Here is a 14,567-nt window from a genome sequence, read left to right as displayed (position 1 = left end):
GATCTGAAGGGGGCTACAAGGAAGCTGAGGAGTGACCTTTTAGGCTCTAGGGAGTGACAGGACTAGGGAGAATGGAGCAAAGCTGGAGGTGGGTAAGCTCAGCCTGGAGGTGAGGAGGAAGTTGTTGAGCAGGAGAGTGGTGAGAGGCTGGAATGGGTTGCCCAGGGAGGTGGTTGAGGCCCCCTGGCTGGAGGTGTTTGAGGCCAGGCTGGATGAGGCTGTGTGCAGCCTGCTCTAGGGTAGGGTGTCCCTGGGCATGGCAGGGGGGTTGGAACTGGCTGCTCCTTGTGCTCCCTTCCAGCCCTGACTGACTCTGTGATTCTGTTGCTCCAGCAAGAGCAGCCTGTCTCTTGTTGTGCCCCAGCCAAGGCTGTTGGTGATCTTCAAGGCTTGCTGCAGGTCAGCTGCTGCTCTGCTGTGCTTGGATTTCCTGCTGCGGGTTGGGACTGATACACTCATTTGTTACCAGCAGCACTGGAGCCACTCCAAGTCACAGAGGCTGAAAACCTCTCTAGCCAGGGGCAGTTCTGCTGGGGTTTGCCATCTGCTCATTTTCCCATTCCTTTGTTCCTCAGGTCGAGCGTCCTCCTTCTCCCTTCTCAGTCGCTCCGCAGGCTGCGCTGCCCCCTGTGCCCCCGCGCCTGGACCTGCTGCAGCAGCGAGTGGCCAATCCCCCTGGGGCCTCCAGCCCTGGCACCACTTCAAAGGTCAAAGACACCACATGCACTGTTTGCCCTTTCAGCTGTGATTTGTGGAGGGGCAGACAGGAGGGAGAGCAGGGGGGTGGAAGTTGGACGTCAGAAGGAAGTTCTGCACGCTGGCAGTGGTGCAGTGCTGGAGCAGGTTGCCCAGGGATGTGCTTGAGGTTCTGTTGCTGGTGGCATTCAAGCTCAGCTTTGCTGTGGCCCTGTGCAGCCTGCTCTAGTTGGTGTCCTGCTGCCTGCAGGGAGGTTGGACAAGATGCAATTTGGGGGCCCCTTCCAACCTGCTGCAGTTTGTGTTCTCTTCAAGCCTGCAGAGAGGATGTTTCGGGAGGGTTAACTTGTGGAGATCTGGAGAGTTATCTCCACGTCCTTAGAGATAAAAGGGATGCCAGACCCCACCCTTCTGCCTCCCTCCTGGCTCCACTACCTTTGCTGAGCGATGCTTTGCATTCTTCTGCCCCGCAGGCTGTCCCTGGTACTCTTCACAAAGACAAACCTCTGCCGATCCCTCCCACGCTCCGAGACCTCCCTCCACCGCCGCCTCCCGAAAGGCCACATTCCATTGGCACCGAGGGGCGACCTCAGAGGCGTCCCCTGCCCTGCACGCCGGGGGACTGCCCCTCAAGGGACAAACCACCTCCTGTGCCCTCCAGCCGCCAGGCGGAGCTGTGGCCAGCCAGGCCGGTTCCTAAAGCCCCTCCTGTAGCTCTCAGCCCTGCTGACCCTTGGGCTGGGAGAGAACTGTCCAACAGGCACTCGCTTCCCTTCTCCTTGCCCTCTCAGATGGACTCCAGGGCTGACAGCCATCGGCTTGGCAGTACAGTCAGCCTGGACAACCCAGTGGTGAGTAGGCCTCTTGGGGGTGAGATTAAATCTGTGAGGAATTGGGAGGCTTGGCTGATCCAGCTGCAGGCTGTGCTGCCATCCAGAGAGACCTGGGCAGACGGAGCTGGGCACAAAGGAGCCAAATGAAGTTCAACAAGGACAAGTGCAGAGTCCTGCACCTGGGGAGGAACAACAAACTGCAGCAGGACAGGCTGGGAGGTAACTGCTGGAGAGCAGCCCTGTGGAGAGGGACCTGGGAGTGCTGGTGGAGAACATCCATGGCACAGCAATGTGCCCTGGGGACCAAGAAGGCCAATGGGATCCTGGGATGTATTAGGAAATGAGTGTGTCCAGCAGGCCAAGGGAGGTTCTTCTCCCTGTCTGCTCTGCCCTGGTGAGGCCTCATCTTGAATACTGTGTTCAGTTTTGGGCTCTCCAGTTTAAGAGGGACAGGGATCTGCTGGAGAGAGTCCAGCAGAGGGCTAGGAGGATGCTGAGGGGACTGGAGGGCATGGCTGATGAAGAGAGGCTGGGGGCCCTGGGGCTGCTTAGTCTGGAGAAGAGAAGACTGAGAGGGGATTTGATCAATGTTTTTAAGTATCTGAGGGCTGCCAGGAGTGGGGGGACAGGCTCTGCTCACTGCTGCCTGGGACAAGACAAGGAGCAATGGGTGTAAATTGCAGCACAAGCAGTTCTACCTCAATACAAGGGGGAACTTCTTGACTGTGAGGGTCCCAGAGCACTGGAATAGGCTCCCCAGAGAGGCTGTGGAGTCTCCTTCTCTGGAGCCTTTCAAGGCCTGTCTGGATGTGTTCCTGTGTGATCTGTGTTAGTATTGTCCTGCTGTGGCAGTGGGGTTGGACTCAATGATCTCCTTGGGTCCCTTCTAACCCCTAACATCCTGTGGTCCTGTGAATTAAGTCTTCCAAGGTGCCCTCTTCTCATAGTTTACATTTGAATAGAGTGATCTTGTGCTGGGGGAGAGATGGAGAGTGCCTGGAATTCAGGGGGACTGAGGGACAATAATGAGAGGACTTCCTAGGGAGGTGCTTTGAGAGGCAATGTTTGACACTGGAGCAGGAGAGATTTAGGTTGGACATCAGGAGGAAGTTCCTCACCATGAGAGTGGTGAAACTCTGGAACAAATTGCCCCGGGATGTGGTTGAGGCTTCACCTGTGGACACATTCAGTATCAGCCTTGATGTGGGCAGCCTGGTCTCATTTGAGGTGTCCCTGCTGACTGCAGGAGATTGGACAAGATGCCCTTGGAGGGTCCTTCCAACCCGATGTGTGTGAGTCAGATGAGTTGCCAGCAGCTTGCAGTGACTGCTGTATGTGGTGTTTCTGATTCCTGGTTTGGAATTTTGTCTTTCAGAGCTTGAACAGTGCTCCTGCAGCAACCTCAGAGTGTGAACACCCCAAAATCAAACCCTCCTCGTCTGCCAACGCCATCTACTCCTTAGCTGCCAGGTCTGTTGTTTCCCAGCAGAAGTGCTCTCCTGTGGCTCAGAGAACTCTGATTGCAGGGCTGCCTTTGTGCTGCTGCCAGGGACAGAATTTGACAGAGCTCTGTCAGCCTTGGTGTCAGTTTCTGACAGATTCAAAAGGCACAGCCTAGAGAAGGTGGATTGAGTCAGCATGCCAAAGATCCGTGGGCAGTGCTGGTAGTTACCCCTTGGCTGTGGGAACGAGAAAGAGGCTGCAGCTCCATTAACTGCTTTGTGAATTCACTTCTGGCTTGGTCTTTGTGGTGGTGCAAGTGATGATGTGTAATGGGTGTGACACTGTCAGCTTCCCCTCTGCACACCTTGCACCAGTCTGACTGTGCAGCTGGGCTGCTGAGAGCCAAATTCCTTCTGTAGCCAGAAGCACCCTAAGACAGCTGCTTGTTAGTTCCACTCTGGATGTTAAAGGCCACCTTGATAGTAATTATGTTTGGCCTCACTATTTTCCTGATGTTTATGTTTTGTTTCTGCTGCCTCCAGACCACTGCCTGTACCCAAACTGCCTGCTGGGGAGCAGTCTGAAAGTGATGAGGACACTGAGTACATGTCACCATCCTCCTTGCCTGTGGTGCCTCCAGGTCCTGCTGTACAAAAACCAGAGCTCAAAATGCCTTTGGAAATGGCTCAGAGTTCACGGTGAGGCTCTGCTTGTGTGCACTCTGCTTCCTCCTCACAGCTCTGGGTAAAGCAGTTTTGTTTGCTAAATGATTCTGCTTGCTTGATTTGCTGAGTTCCTCCAGTGACACTCACCAGGCCTAGGCCAGCACAGCTGACTGTGAATGGAATGTGGCTGCTGCTCTTACACAGTGTTAAAGGACCCAGAGAACTACTGCCCTGTCATGAGAGAGCTGAGTTTGTTCAGCCTTGAGGAGAGAAGGCTGAGAGGAGACCTTATTGTCACAGCTCAGTGCACAAAGGGTGGCTGCCAGGAGGGTGGAGACTCCTTTGTACAAGCAGTCCCATGGAAAAGACAAGAGGTGATGGGGACAAGTTACTGCTGGGGACATTCCCACTCACTCCAGAAGACAATTTGTCATCGTGAGCACAGTTAGAGATTGGAATCATCTGCCAAGGGCAGCAGTGGAGTCCCCTTCATTAGACAGTTTGAAGACTCAGCTTGACAGGCTGCTGAGCCAGCTCATTGCAGCTCCTCTCACCTAGAAAGGTTGGAGCAGAGGATCCTTGGAGTCTCTTCCAACCTGGCATGCTGGGATTCTTCTTTTGAAAGCAGCAGCAGCCACTGGAAGTGCCAAATTCCATTTCAAGGTTGTGTTCTGGCAGTGTGAGTTAAATTCTTTTAAGCTGATTATTGCACTACCCATTGCTGGAGCATTTTCTGCAGCAGACATTCTTTCCCAGGATACTGGGGAGCAGGGATCTGTGCAGAATCTCAGCCCCAGAGGCTGGTTGGTGATCATGGAATGGGTTGGAAGGGACCTTAAAGATCGTCTAAATCCGACCCCCTTTGCCACGGGCAGGGACACCTCCCACTAGCCCAGGTTGCTCAAGGCCTCATCCTACTTGGCCCTGAACACATCCAGGGAGGAGATGAAAAGCTGCACATGAGCCTGCAGTGTGAGTGCAGCCAGACACAACCCTGTGCTGGGCTGCAGCGAGAGCAGTGTGGGCAGCAGGGCAAGGGAGGGGATTCTGCCCCTTGGCTCTGCTCTCCTCAGACCCCACCTGGAGTCCTGGGTGCAGTTCTGGAGCCCCCAGCACAAGCAGGACATGGAACTGTTTGAGCCAGTGCAGAGGAGGCCACCAAGATGCTGAGAGGGCTGCAGCAGCTCTGCTGTGAGCACAGGCTGAGAGAGTTGGGGCTGTGCAGGCTGGAGCAGAGAAAGCTTGGAGGAGAGCTTGGAGTGACCTTGCAGTGTCTGAAAGGGGCTCCAGGAGGGCTGGGGAGGGACTACTGACAAGGTCTTATAATGACAGGAGGAGGAGGAGGAGGTTTGAATTGGCAGAGGGGAGATTGAAAGTGGCTGTTAGGAAGAAGTTGTTTGCAATGAGGTTGGTGAGACACTGGCACAGGTTGCCCAGGGAGGTTGTGGAGCACAGAGAAGGGAGGGTGAGGAGACACTGGCACAGGTTGCCCAGGGAGGTTGTGGAGCACAGAGAAGGGAGGGTGAGGAGACACTGGCACAGGTTGCCCAGGGAGGTTGTGGAGCACAGAGAGGGAGGGTGAGGAGACACTGGCACAGGTTGCCCAGGGAGGTTGTGGAGCACAGAAGGTGATCTTGGATCTTTGATCCCATTCTGTGCTTCTGTGCTCCACAACCTCCCTGGAGGTGTTCAAGGCCAGGTTGGCTGAGGCCTTGAGCAACCTGTTCTAGTGGGAGGTGTCCCTGCCTGTGGTGGAGAATTGGAACTGGCTGAGCTTTGAGGTCCCTTCCAACCTAAACCACTCTATGATTCTATGAGAGATCCATGGCTGAAGGGAAATCTTTGCTCTCTCCCTCCAGAGTTTCAGACTGCGACCAGCAGACAGATGCCTGCATGTATGAAGCGATGTACAACATTCACTCCCAGGCAGCATCCTCTGCCTTCGAGGCTGTCAACACTTCTGGTGAGTGGGTGTGCTGAAAAAGCAACTGAGAAACTGGGTTGCAGGGAATTGATCCCAGTCCCAGCTGGAACAACAGCATTTGAGGCTAAACTGAGTGTCGTTTGCTTTTGCTGTTAACATAGCTGGGATGTCTGAGGAAACATCTGGGCCTCTGTCCTCAGACTGCATGTGGGGATGTTGCACTGTGAAAGTACTCAACAGTTGTTAGAAATATTGCTGGTTTGAAGATTTTTATTGGTTGGTTGGGGGTTTTTTTGGTTGGTTTGTTTTTTTTTTCTGGGCAGCATTTGTCAGCCCACATTTGTCCTGAGCGTTTTGAATCTAGCAGCACCTTCTGAAGAGAGCTTCCACTGGAGCGTAGAATCAGTCAGGGTTGGAAGGGACTACAAGGAGCAGCCAGTTCCAACCTCCCTGCCATGGGCAGGGACACCTCACACTAGATCAGGCTGGCCACAGCCTCATCCAGCCTGGCCTTGAACACCTCCAGGAATGAGGCTTCCACCACCTCCCTGGGCAACCCCTTCCAGGCTCTCACCACCCTCATGCTGAACAACTTCTTCCTAACCTCCAGTCTGAATCTTCCCATTTCCAGCTCTGTTCCATTCCCCCCACTCCTATCACTACCCAGCATCATAGAATCAATCAGGCTGGAAGAGACCTCCAAGCTCCTCCAGCCCAACCTAGCACCCAGCCCTGCCCAACCAACCACACCATGGCACTAAGTGCCCCAGCCAGGCTTGGCTTCAACACCTCCAGCCACAGCCACTCCACCACCTCCCTGTGCAGCCCATTCCAGGAAGAACTTCTTCCTAATCTCCAGTCTGAATCTCCCCATTCCCAGCTTTGTTCCATTCCCCCAACTTCTGTCACTACCTGACAGCCTAAAAAGTCCCTCCCCAGCTTTCTTGTAGTCCCCTTAAGATGCTGAAAAGTCACAGTGTGGACTTTTGGCAGCAAAACTTCAGTTCTGTGTCCTGTCATTATCAGTGGGTGGCAGGGAGAGAGAGTCTACCTTGAGAGGCAGAGGCTCTGCTGGATCCCAGAGCTCAGAGTGTGCCTGTTGTTGCAGATGAAGGGGATCTGGCAGCAGCCAGTGCCAGCAATGGCCCTGAGGAGTCAGAAAATGAAGAGGATGGCTACGACGTGCCCAAGCCGCCGCTGCCGGTGGCGATCGCTCGGCGCACGCTGTCTGACATCTCCAACGCCACACCTGCCTTCAGCAGGATGTCCCTGGAGAACGACCCTGTCACAGGTAGGCAACACCTCTGCTCCTCAGCTGGTAGTGCCTGCTGATGGGCTGCTGTGCATGCTTGAAGTTCTGGGTTGAGATTTCCCGTGCAAGCTGTGGGATCAAGGTGACAAAGCAGAGCAGACTCTGCTCGTGGGCGCTGAGTGTGGTTTGGGAGTGCACTGCCTTGGTCTGTCCATCACTGACCTGTCAGGTGAGGAAAGGCTGAGAGCCTTTAGGAGAGAAGGCTGAGAGGACATCTGGTTACCATGGCCTAGGATATACAGTGAGGCTATCAGGAGGGTGGACACTCCCTTTTGAGAAGGAATCCCATGGAAAAGACAAGGTTACTGCTGGGGAGATTCCCATCCGACTTCAGAAGGCAATTGGTCAGCATGAGAACAGTTAGAGATTGGAATCATCTCCCAGGGGCAAGCAGTGGATTCCCCCACACTGGACAGCACTAGAACTCAGCTTAGCAGGGTGCTGAGCCACTTCATTGCAACTCCACTCTCACCTAGAAAGGTTGGAGATGATCCTTGGGATCCCTTCCAACCTGGCACTCTGAGCTAGCAAATCACGTTTCAGTCACAGTTAGGAAAACCTTTCCTCAGCTTAAAGGACATTCCTTAAGTCACTGTTTCCTCCAGGGCATGGAGGTGAACTTGCAAAGGTTGCAGCTGTCACTGTGGCAAGTAGAAGCTGACCCAGCTGGGCTTGCACAGGCTCTGTCTCAGGCTGGGCCGCGGCCGTTGCCAGCAGATGGCACAAGTCTGCTGCTGGAGCCTCGCAGTTCCTCTGAGCCAGGACCCAGAGGCTCAGCAAGGTCACCTTTTTGTCCTTGGGGAGTAGAGGACATCCTGTCCTGGATGCGAGGCATCAGGGAGCAATCAAAGCCTCATCTCTCCCAGAACTTTCCTGAGTGATGCCTGAGCTGTTCCCTACAGTTGAAACTCTTCCTGTTGGGAGCTTTCAGCATGTCTGAGCACCCTGCAGGTTTGTCAAGCAGAGTGAGTGAGCTGCTTGTTCCTTCTGGAGGCAGATGAGAGGCAGAGCCTCCTGTATCCAGCACTGCTTGCCTCTATTCACCTGCCTCACCACTTCCCCTTCCCTGAGCTTGCCCTTCTAGAGCACAGAGAAAGGTTTCTTAGTGCAGATAATTTCCTGCTGCCTGCTGTCACTGCCTGTAGAATGTGGCAGACAGGGATAAGAAGGGGCAGAGGGAACTCAGATCCTCCTCCCAGCTAAGTCATTTGTGCTGCTTTCTTTCTACACTCCTGAAATAACAACACTGCTGTCCTTCTCTGTGATGTTAGGAGATGATGTGAGGTGTTCAGGGCCAGGTTGGATGAGGCCTTGAGCAACCTGGGCTAGTGGGAGGTGTCCCTGCCCATGGCAGTGAGCTAGAACTGGATGAGCTTTAAGGTCCCTTCCAGCCAAACTCATTCCACAGTTTCAGATCAATTCCAACCCAAACCATTCTATGAATCTCTGCTGAAAAATGCTGTGGACCTGCTGGTTTTTCATGAGGAGCCTGTGATGGTTTGGGTGTTCTCTGCCCCCCTCCCACTTTGGAAAATCACCCAGACCAGACTCAGCAGCTCTGGAAATGGAATGAAGCTTTGTATTTACAGCTTAGCACAGGATCCAAGCAGAGATTTACAGTACATGCAGAGATAGACAAGTTGAAAAGTGGTACAGCAACACAACAGCCCTCCCAGAAACCTGAGTCCCCAGGAGGGGCTCCCAACCACCCTAACACCTTCCTCCCACCCCTCTGCCTTACCCAAGACTTTGCCTTAGGCCCAAGGTAGATTGGAGGGTCAGCCAGGGGGGTTAGGAAGCAGATGGATTAGTCACACAGGCAGCAGGTTAGGTTAGAGGGAGAAGTTCAGCCCCAGAGAGAGAGAGAGAGCAGGACTCTGTTACCTGTATTTATGTCCTTACACATCTCAGCAAGCCTATGAGTGCAGCAGCCATCCCCAGTGTTTGCTTTTCACAGCCTAACTCATCTCACCACAACATTCTGGCTAGCTTCAAACTAGCACAAGCCCACGGAGCTTTCTGAAACCCTGGGGATTGGCTGCTGCTGAGGCCTGGTGCTAAGCAAGCCTGACTAGGATGGATCCATTTTGGCAGCTCTCTGATAGCACTCTGCTAGTAATTGTCCTTTCATAGTGACCCATGGGCCCTGAAATTCCAGCCAGCCCAAGCTGGAACAGCCATTTCCAAAGGCAGTTTGTGTCCCAGAAGTGAGTAGTCCTTTTTGTCAGCTGTACAAAAAGCTTTTGATGCCTAAGAAGTTTGTGCTTTGAAGGCTGCAGTGTGGCTGGGGAGGAAGCTTCAGTGGCTTTGTTTCCTCAAGAGCTTGCTCTGTCTTAGTGCTTCTGGTACAAGTTTTTTTGGGAAAGGCTCCATGGTGACTGCTGCTTTGCAGAGCAGTGCTGCAGTGCCTGCTGTCAGAACAGGGATGGTTTGGACGTTGCTGGCCTGACAGAGTTGTCTGCTGTACAACAGATAGGGCCACAGAGATGATCCAAGGGGTGGAGCAGCTCTGCTTGAACACAGGCTGAGGGAGCTGGGGGTGTGCAGCCTGGAGAGGAGAAGACTCTGGGGGTATCTTAGAGCTGCCTTCCAGTGCCTGAAGGAAGCCTCCAGGAAGGCTACAGAGAGACTTTTCCTGAGGGTGTCTAGAGAGAGGACAAGAGGGAGAGCAGAGTTAGACTGCAGCCGAGGGAGCTCTTCAGCAGAGTGGTGAGACTCTGGAACAGGTTGCACAGGGAGGTTGTGGCTGCCTCCACCTCGAAGGTGTTCAAGGCCACATTGGATGAGGCTTTGAGCAACCTGGGCTAGTGGGAGGTGTCCCTGCCCAGGACAGGGGTGTTGGAGTTGGCTGATCTCTGAGGTCCCTTCCAAGCCAACCCATTCTGTTTCTCTGGCAAAGCTTCACATCCTCTGCGTCGTTTTTAACTTGCAGGTCCCTGCTTCTTGTAGTCAGGCTGAGCTCTGCTCACATGCACACACAGATTCCTTGCCAAGTTGTTGGCTTTTTTTTTCCCCCTTCTATTTTTATGGTCCTATCTTACTAAGTGACCCTGATGTGGCTGTGGATTAAAACCAAACCTCTGTGGCAGTGCTCGCACGTGACGGGAAGCTGAGCTAATCCTTGCCGCACTGTGAGAGGTGGGAGAAGCAGAGCAGCTCTCCGTGGCTGCCGTTTCTCAGCCTGATGTCAGGCTTGCTTTGTTCCAAGTGACAATGACGTGGCCTTTTTCTTTTCAAGTGATGCATTTCTTTCTCCCTCCAGGCTTTTCAGACGCCTCTCAAGTTCCAGAAAGGCCTCCAAAGCCGCTACCGCGGAGGATAAATTCGGAGCGGAAAGCAGGGAGCTGCCAAACAGGAGGAGCCAGCAGCGGGAGCAGTGCCTCACTGCAGCTCTCCAGTGAGATCGAGAACCTCATGAGCCAAGGCTACTCATATCAGGACATTCAGAAGGCTCTGGTCATTGCACATAACAATATTGAAATGGCCAAGAACATCCTGCGGGAGTTCGTTTCCATTTCCTCCCCGGCGCACGTGGCCACATAGCACAGACCTCCGGCACCTACAGCTTCTGTGGACCAACTGCCTGGGCAGCCCTGGCCCAGCTACTCACCAAAGGGGAAGGGAGTTCCTTTAGAGACTTCAGTGCTGAGGTCAGGCCTGCCTCTCCAGAGAATCAGTTTTCAGGTTGATGTGGTTCCAGATTTCAAAGCAGGGGAATGGAAGGGAGCAGAGCAGTGTTTTATACGATGTGTGTCTTGGAGTCCTTTACCCCTACCTCTTGTCTGAGAGAACAGATTTATTCCCAGGGTGTTGGCAGAGGAAGGTATCATGACAAGGGATCCCCGAGCTGATGCCCTGGAGGCTGAGGACAGTGTTTGTGCTGTGAATTCTGAGTGAGTGCTCTGAGAAGTCAGAGCCTTGACGTTGGTGTGTCCTGTGGTTCATGGTACTAGGTTTGGATCTGTTCGCTGCTTATGTGTCTGGCTCAGGCTTTTTAGGACAGCTGGGAGGTCACTTTCTGCTGGGAACAAATAGGAGACCTTGGAAGGATCTTTGGATTGCTTCCTGTTTGCCATGGCATTTCCTCCTTGCCTGTAACAGTGGCATTTATTGCTTATGATTCAAATCCTCCCTCCTTGCTCAGAGGCAGTGTGACTGGCTTCTGTCAGGCACCTTTGCTCTTGACAGTGCTGGGAGTTGGGTTTCTCTCCTAGGTGTCCTCTTACTGGCAGCACCCAGCCTGCAGGCAGCTAAATGTGCTGGGTTTGAGGGGTGGGAGAGGCTGGGAAGAGTTGGAGTGAGAGCACAGAAGCGGCTGCTGTTGCTCCTCCTTTTTCAGCCTTGAGCATTTGTTTGTGCTTCAGCACTCAGGCTTGGTCGTGGCTCTGCTGGACTCTAGCAGCCATCCCTGGGCACTCCCACGGGGCTCTGCCTCTAGGAATGTTGCACCTGGCCAGTGGGATGTTTTATTTATCTTAATTGCATGGTGGTTGTGGCAGACTAGTGGCCTTCACACACATTCCATCGTCTCCTTCAGAGAGCTTTTGCAGGAGCTAAGCTGTCTTTGTGCCAGGCTGTTGTGTGGAAGTGGTAGCTGCAGCTCTGATGTATTTGGTGGTTATCTTTACCTGCTTTGCAGTCAAAGAAATGCAGCAGTTCTCTGCATGCCTATCAAACAACATGGAGGGGCTCCTCTTCTTTGCATTCCCATTCCTCTAAGGTGTTGCCAGAGCTTGTGGTGAAACAGCTCTGGGCAAACTTCTGTGTTTGTAAAACAATCACATGGCTTTAAAAGTCAGGGCTCAGCTGGTCCTTGGGGAAAGAACCTGACTTGCATACTCAGCTACTTAGCTCTGTTTGCAAAGGCTTGATGTGCAAGGAGTGTAGGATGCCTTTAGACAAGATTGAAGTCAAGTCCAGAGGTACAGAGATTGCAGGCTGAGAGGTGAACAAGGGCTCTGGGCACACTGAGGGGCTGGCAGCTTTTGGAAGCATCTCCCAGCATCATTTGCACCTCTCTAAGGGCAGCAGCAGTCACTGGGTTGCACCCTTGGTTGCAACCTGGAGTAATTAGGGTAGTTGGATGCAGTTTGGGCTTTTAAAGAATCCAGGAGCTGGGCTCAGGTCTCAGAGAAACCTCTTGAAATTGGCAGAGGATTTAACAGGCAAAGGGAGCTAAGAGTAAATGTCTTGTATGGAGTGTGGAGTTGTTTCTCTCTGAATCTCCAGCTTTAGAAATGCATGCAGTGGGTTCCAGGCAGTTTCAAAGCCTGAACTCTTTCCTCCCCTCCTTTCTGTAGTGAAGAAGATGTTCTCTGACACCATCATGAGCTCTGCAGGCTGTTACCACCATTCCTGCTCTGGGGCCAGGCCTGAAACCTGCAGATGCAGCACAGTGGTGAGGTTGCTGTCAGCGGGCTTGGTCCTCTGCCCTGCTGCAGGGAGAGGGCAGGAGCAGCTGGGTCTGGCTTGGGGGAAGGTGCTGGGTTGTAAAGCTCCGACCTGGAGAAGAGGAGGTGTTCTCTTTCCTCTGCCCACACGGGGTTGCTGCTCTTTGTCTGTGAAGTGCTCTGCCAGCTGTGCCCTGCAGCCCTGCTCAGGGTGTCTGTGGCAGCTTCTGGAGAAGCCAGGCCAGCACTGGTGCTGCTGAGGCAGGAGGGGAAGGCAGTTTTGGCTCTGCATGGTACACTTGGGAGCTGTAGTGTCTGAGAGTGATTGCCTGGCTGTGTCCTGGAGAGCCAGGCCAAAGCCTTTGCTGGCTGGGGAGTACTCTGGGTTTGTTTCCCTCTTTCCCCCCAGTGCTGCCACCAGCTCCCTGCTGGGTTTGGAGCCACTTCACTTCTGACTCTCTGTGTAAACCGAGTGCAAGTGTGTTCAGCTGTGATGTGTGACTCTTGCCACTGCCAAGGCTGCATCAAAGCCAAGTCCAGCCAGCTAGAAAGCCTTAACTCTCGTCTTGCACAGTGTTTGTGGCCAGGGTGGTGATGCCCTGTCCCATGCAAGCCTTCATTACAGGCTTGTTGTGGTGTTGCATTCAGTCATGCCTGGCAGGGCTGTAACTGCCCTGCCCGTGGGGTTTATGTGCTGAGAGACATTCCTGTGGGTGTTGTGCCAGGTTGTAGTAATTAGAGAGAGCAATCTCTGTGGCATGTATCACTGGTTTTTCTGCATGTGTCCTTTCTGTGCACTGTTGGTGTCTCAAACTGATTGAAGAAACTGAAGCCTTGATTTTTCTTCCTGGACCATGGAACTGTCTGCTTGGTGCAGCAGGATCCCGGCCGTGTCTCATGGCTGTGCTCTCTGAAGTCAATCCAGGCACTGCAGAGTGGTTTTTTTTCCCCTCTTGTTCTTTCAGAAAGGTAACTCTGAGATGAGTTTCTCTTTGTTCCTTTCACCTCCTTGATCTTTACTCTTAAGAAGTTCACTTTAACAAGAAACAAACAGAACCCAACCCTGAATGTCTGGTGCCTTTCTGAAGGGAATGCTGCGTCCCTAGGCTGGATCTGAGTGTCCATCCCTCTCTGAAGATGAAGAGCCCAGGCCAGACATCTGAGACTGCTTTGAAAGGAGTGGAAAGAAGGGCCAAGAAAGATGGGCAATTGTCACTTCAACCCTGACACTGTGTTTTGTAGCATTTCAACTCTTTCCTTCTTTACCTGTTACTAACAGTGACTTGTCTGGACTGGTGCTGTGCTAAACTTAGTGTGAGGAGAGTAGATCTATAGGACAGGATTGGGTTTGCTTGTAACCAAATGCTACTTCTGCTCCTGAGAAGTGCTGAGTTCCCCACCCCCTGTGTCAACCCTGCACACGCAGCAAGCAGAAAACACTTTGTAGAGGAGGAGCTGGGCACAAAATGTATGGGACCAGCACCCATCTCTGCATGGCAAGCTGCAGGGAGCTGTGGAACACCACAAAGTGGTGTGTTGGTTCTGCAGAGGGTTTCTGGCTGGCTTCACTGCCACCAGGAATGGGAATCTGAAATGAGAGCCAGCCAGGCAGAGGTGTGGGTGGCTGCTGTGTTGCCCTCACTTCTGTGTCTCTGCAGGAGGTGGCATGGAGTGCCCATGCTGGGGTTTTGCTTTCACTCTCAGCAGCTTTCTGCATGCCCTTTCACTCAGCCCTTGTCTTGGGGGAGCCAGCCAGGCTCTGAGTCCAGCATGTTGCTTTCTGCACTAGACTGATTGCATTACTGTAGCTAATCCCGAGGCAGGGTTGTTACTGTAAATGGGTTGTTCTTGTTCTTGTTGTTGTTGTTGTTGTTTTTCAGTTGAGCAAGAAAAAAATGCAACTCCCAGGGCACATTCTTCAAGGTGCCCCTTTGATAACTGGGGGGGGGGAATAAGGACATTTGGGTTTTAACTTCCTAACAGAAACCCTCCATGGGGGAGGCCCAGTTATTAGTTCTCTTGAATCATAGAATCATAGAATGGCTCAGGGTGGAAGGGACCTCAGAGATCATCTAGAGCTCATCTACTCCAACCTCCCCACCACGGGCAGGGATACTTCTCAACTAAACTCAGCTGGTCAAGGCCTCATCCAGCCTAGTCTTGAACACTTCCAAGGTGGAGGCATCCACAGCCTTTTTGGACAGCCTGTTCCAAAGTTGAGACTGAAGAACTTCTCCCTCACATCCAGTCTAACCCTGCTCTGCCTCAGCTTCATAGAATCATAGAATCAACCAGGTTGGAAGA

The 14,567-nt window shown here is 53.0% G+C and overlaps 1 protein-coding gene across 1 annotated transcript in view; it reads left to right on the top strand.

The window, feature by feature from the left end:
- Positions 1-14,122, top strand: part of CBL (Cbl proto-oncogene) — a 49,955-nt gene extending 35,833 nt beyond the window's left edge. The window contains exons 10-16 of the mRNA XM_064172961.1: positions 576-707; positions 1,170-1,547; positions 2,905-2,999; positions 3,515-3,670; positions 5,497-5,600; positions 6,670-6,852; positions 10,136-14,122. Coding sequence (XP_064029031.1) covers positions 576-707; positions 1,170-1,547; positions 2,905-2,999; positions 3,515-3,670; positions 5,497-5,600; positions 6,670-6,852; positions 10,136-10,416 — 1,329 coding nt within the window. The 3' untranslated portion in view covers positions 10,417-14,122. The remainder of the gene's footprint in view (positions 1-575; positions 708-1,169; positions 1,548-2,904; positions 3,000-3,514; positions 3,671-5,496; positions 5,601-6,669; positions 6,853-10,135) is intronic.
- Positions 14,123-14,567: the final 445 nt, after the last annotated feature.

This window comes from Pogoniulus pusillus, chromosome 38 (assembly GCF_015220805.1).
Source record: "Pogoniulus pusillus isolate bPogPus1 chromosome 38, bPogPus1.pri, whole genome shotgun sequence".
In the NCBI taxonomy this organism is placed as follows: Eukaryota; Metazoa; Chordata; class Aves; order Piciformes; family Lybiidae; genus Pogoniulus; species Pogoniulus pusillus.
This window is presented reverse-complemented; position numbering and strand designations above follow the sequence as displayed.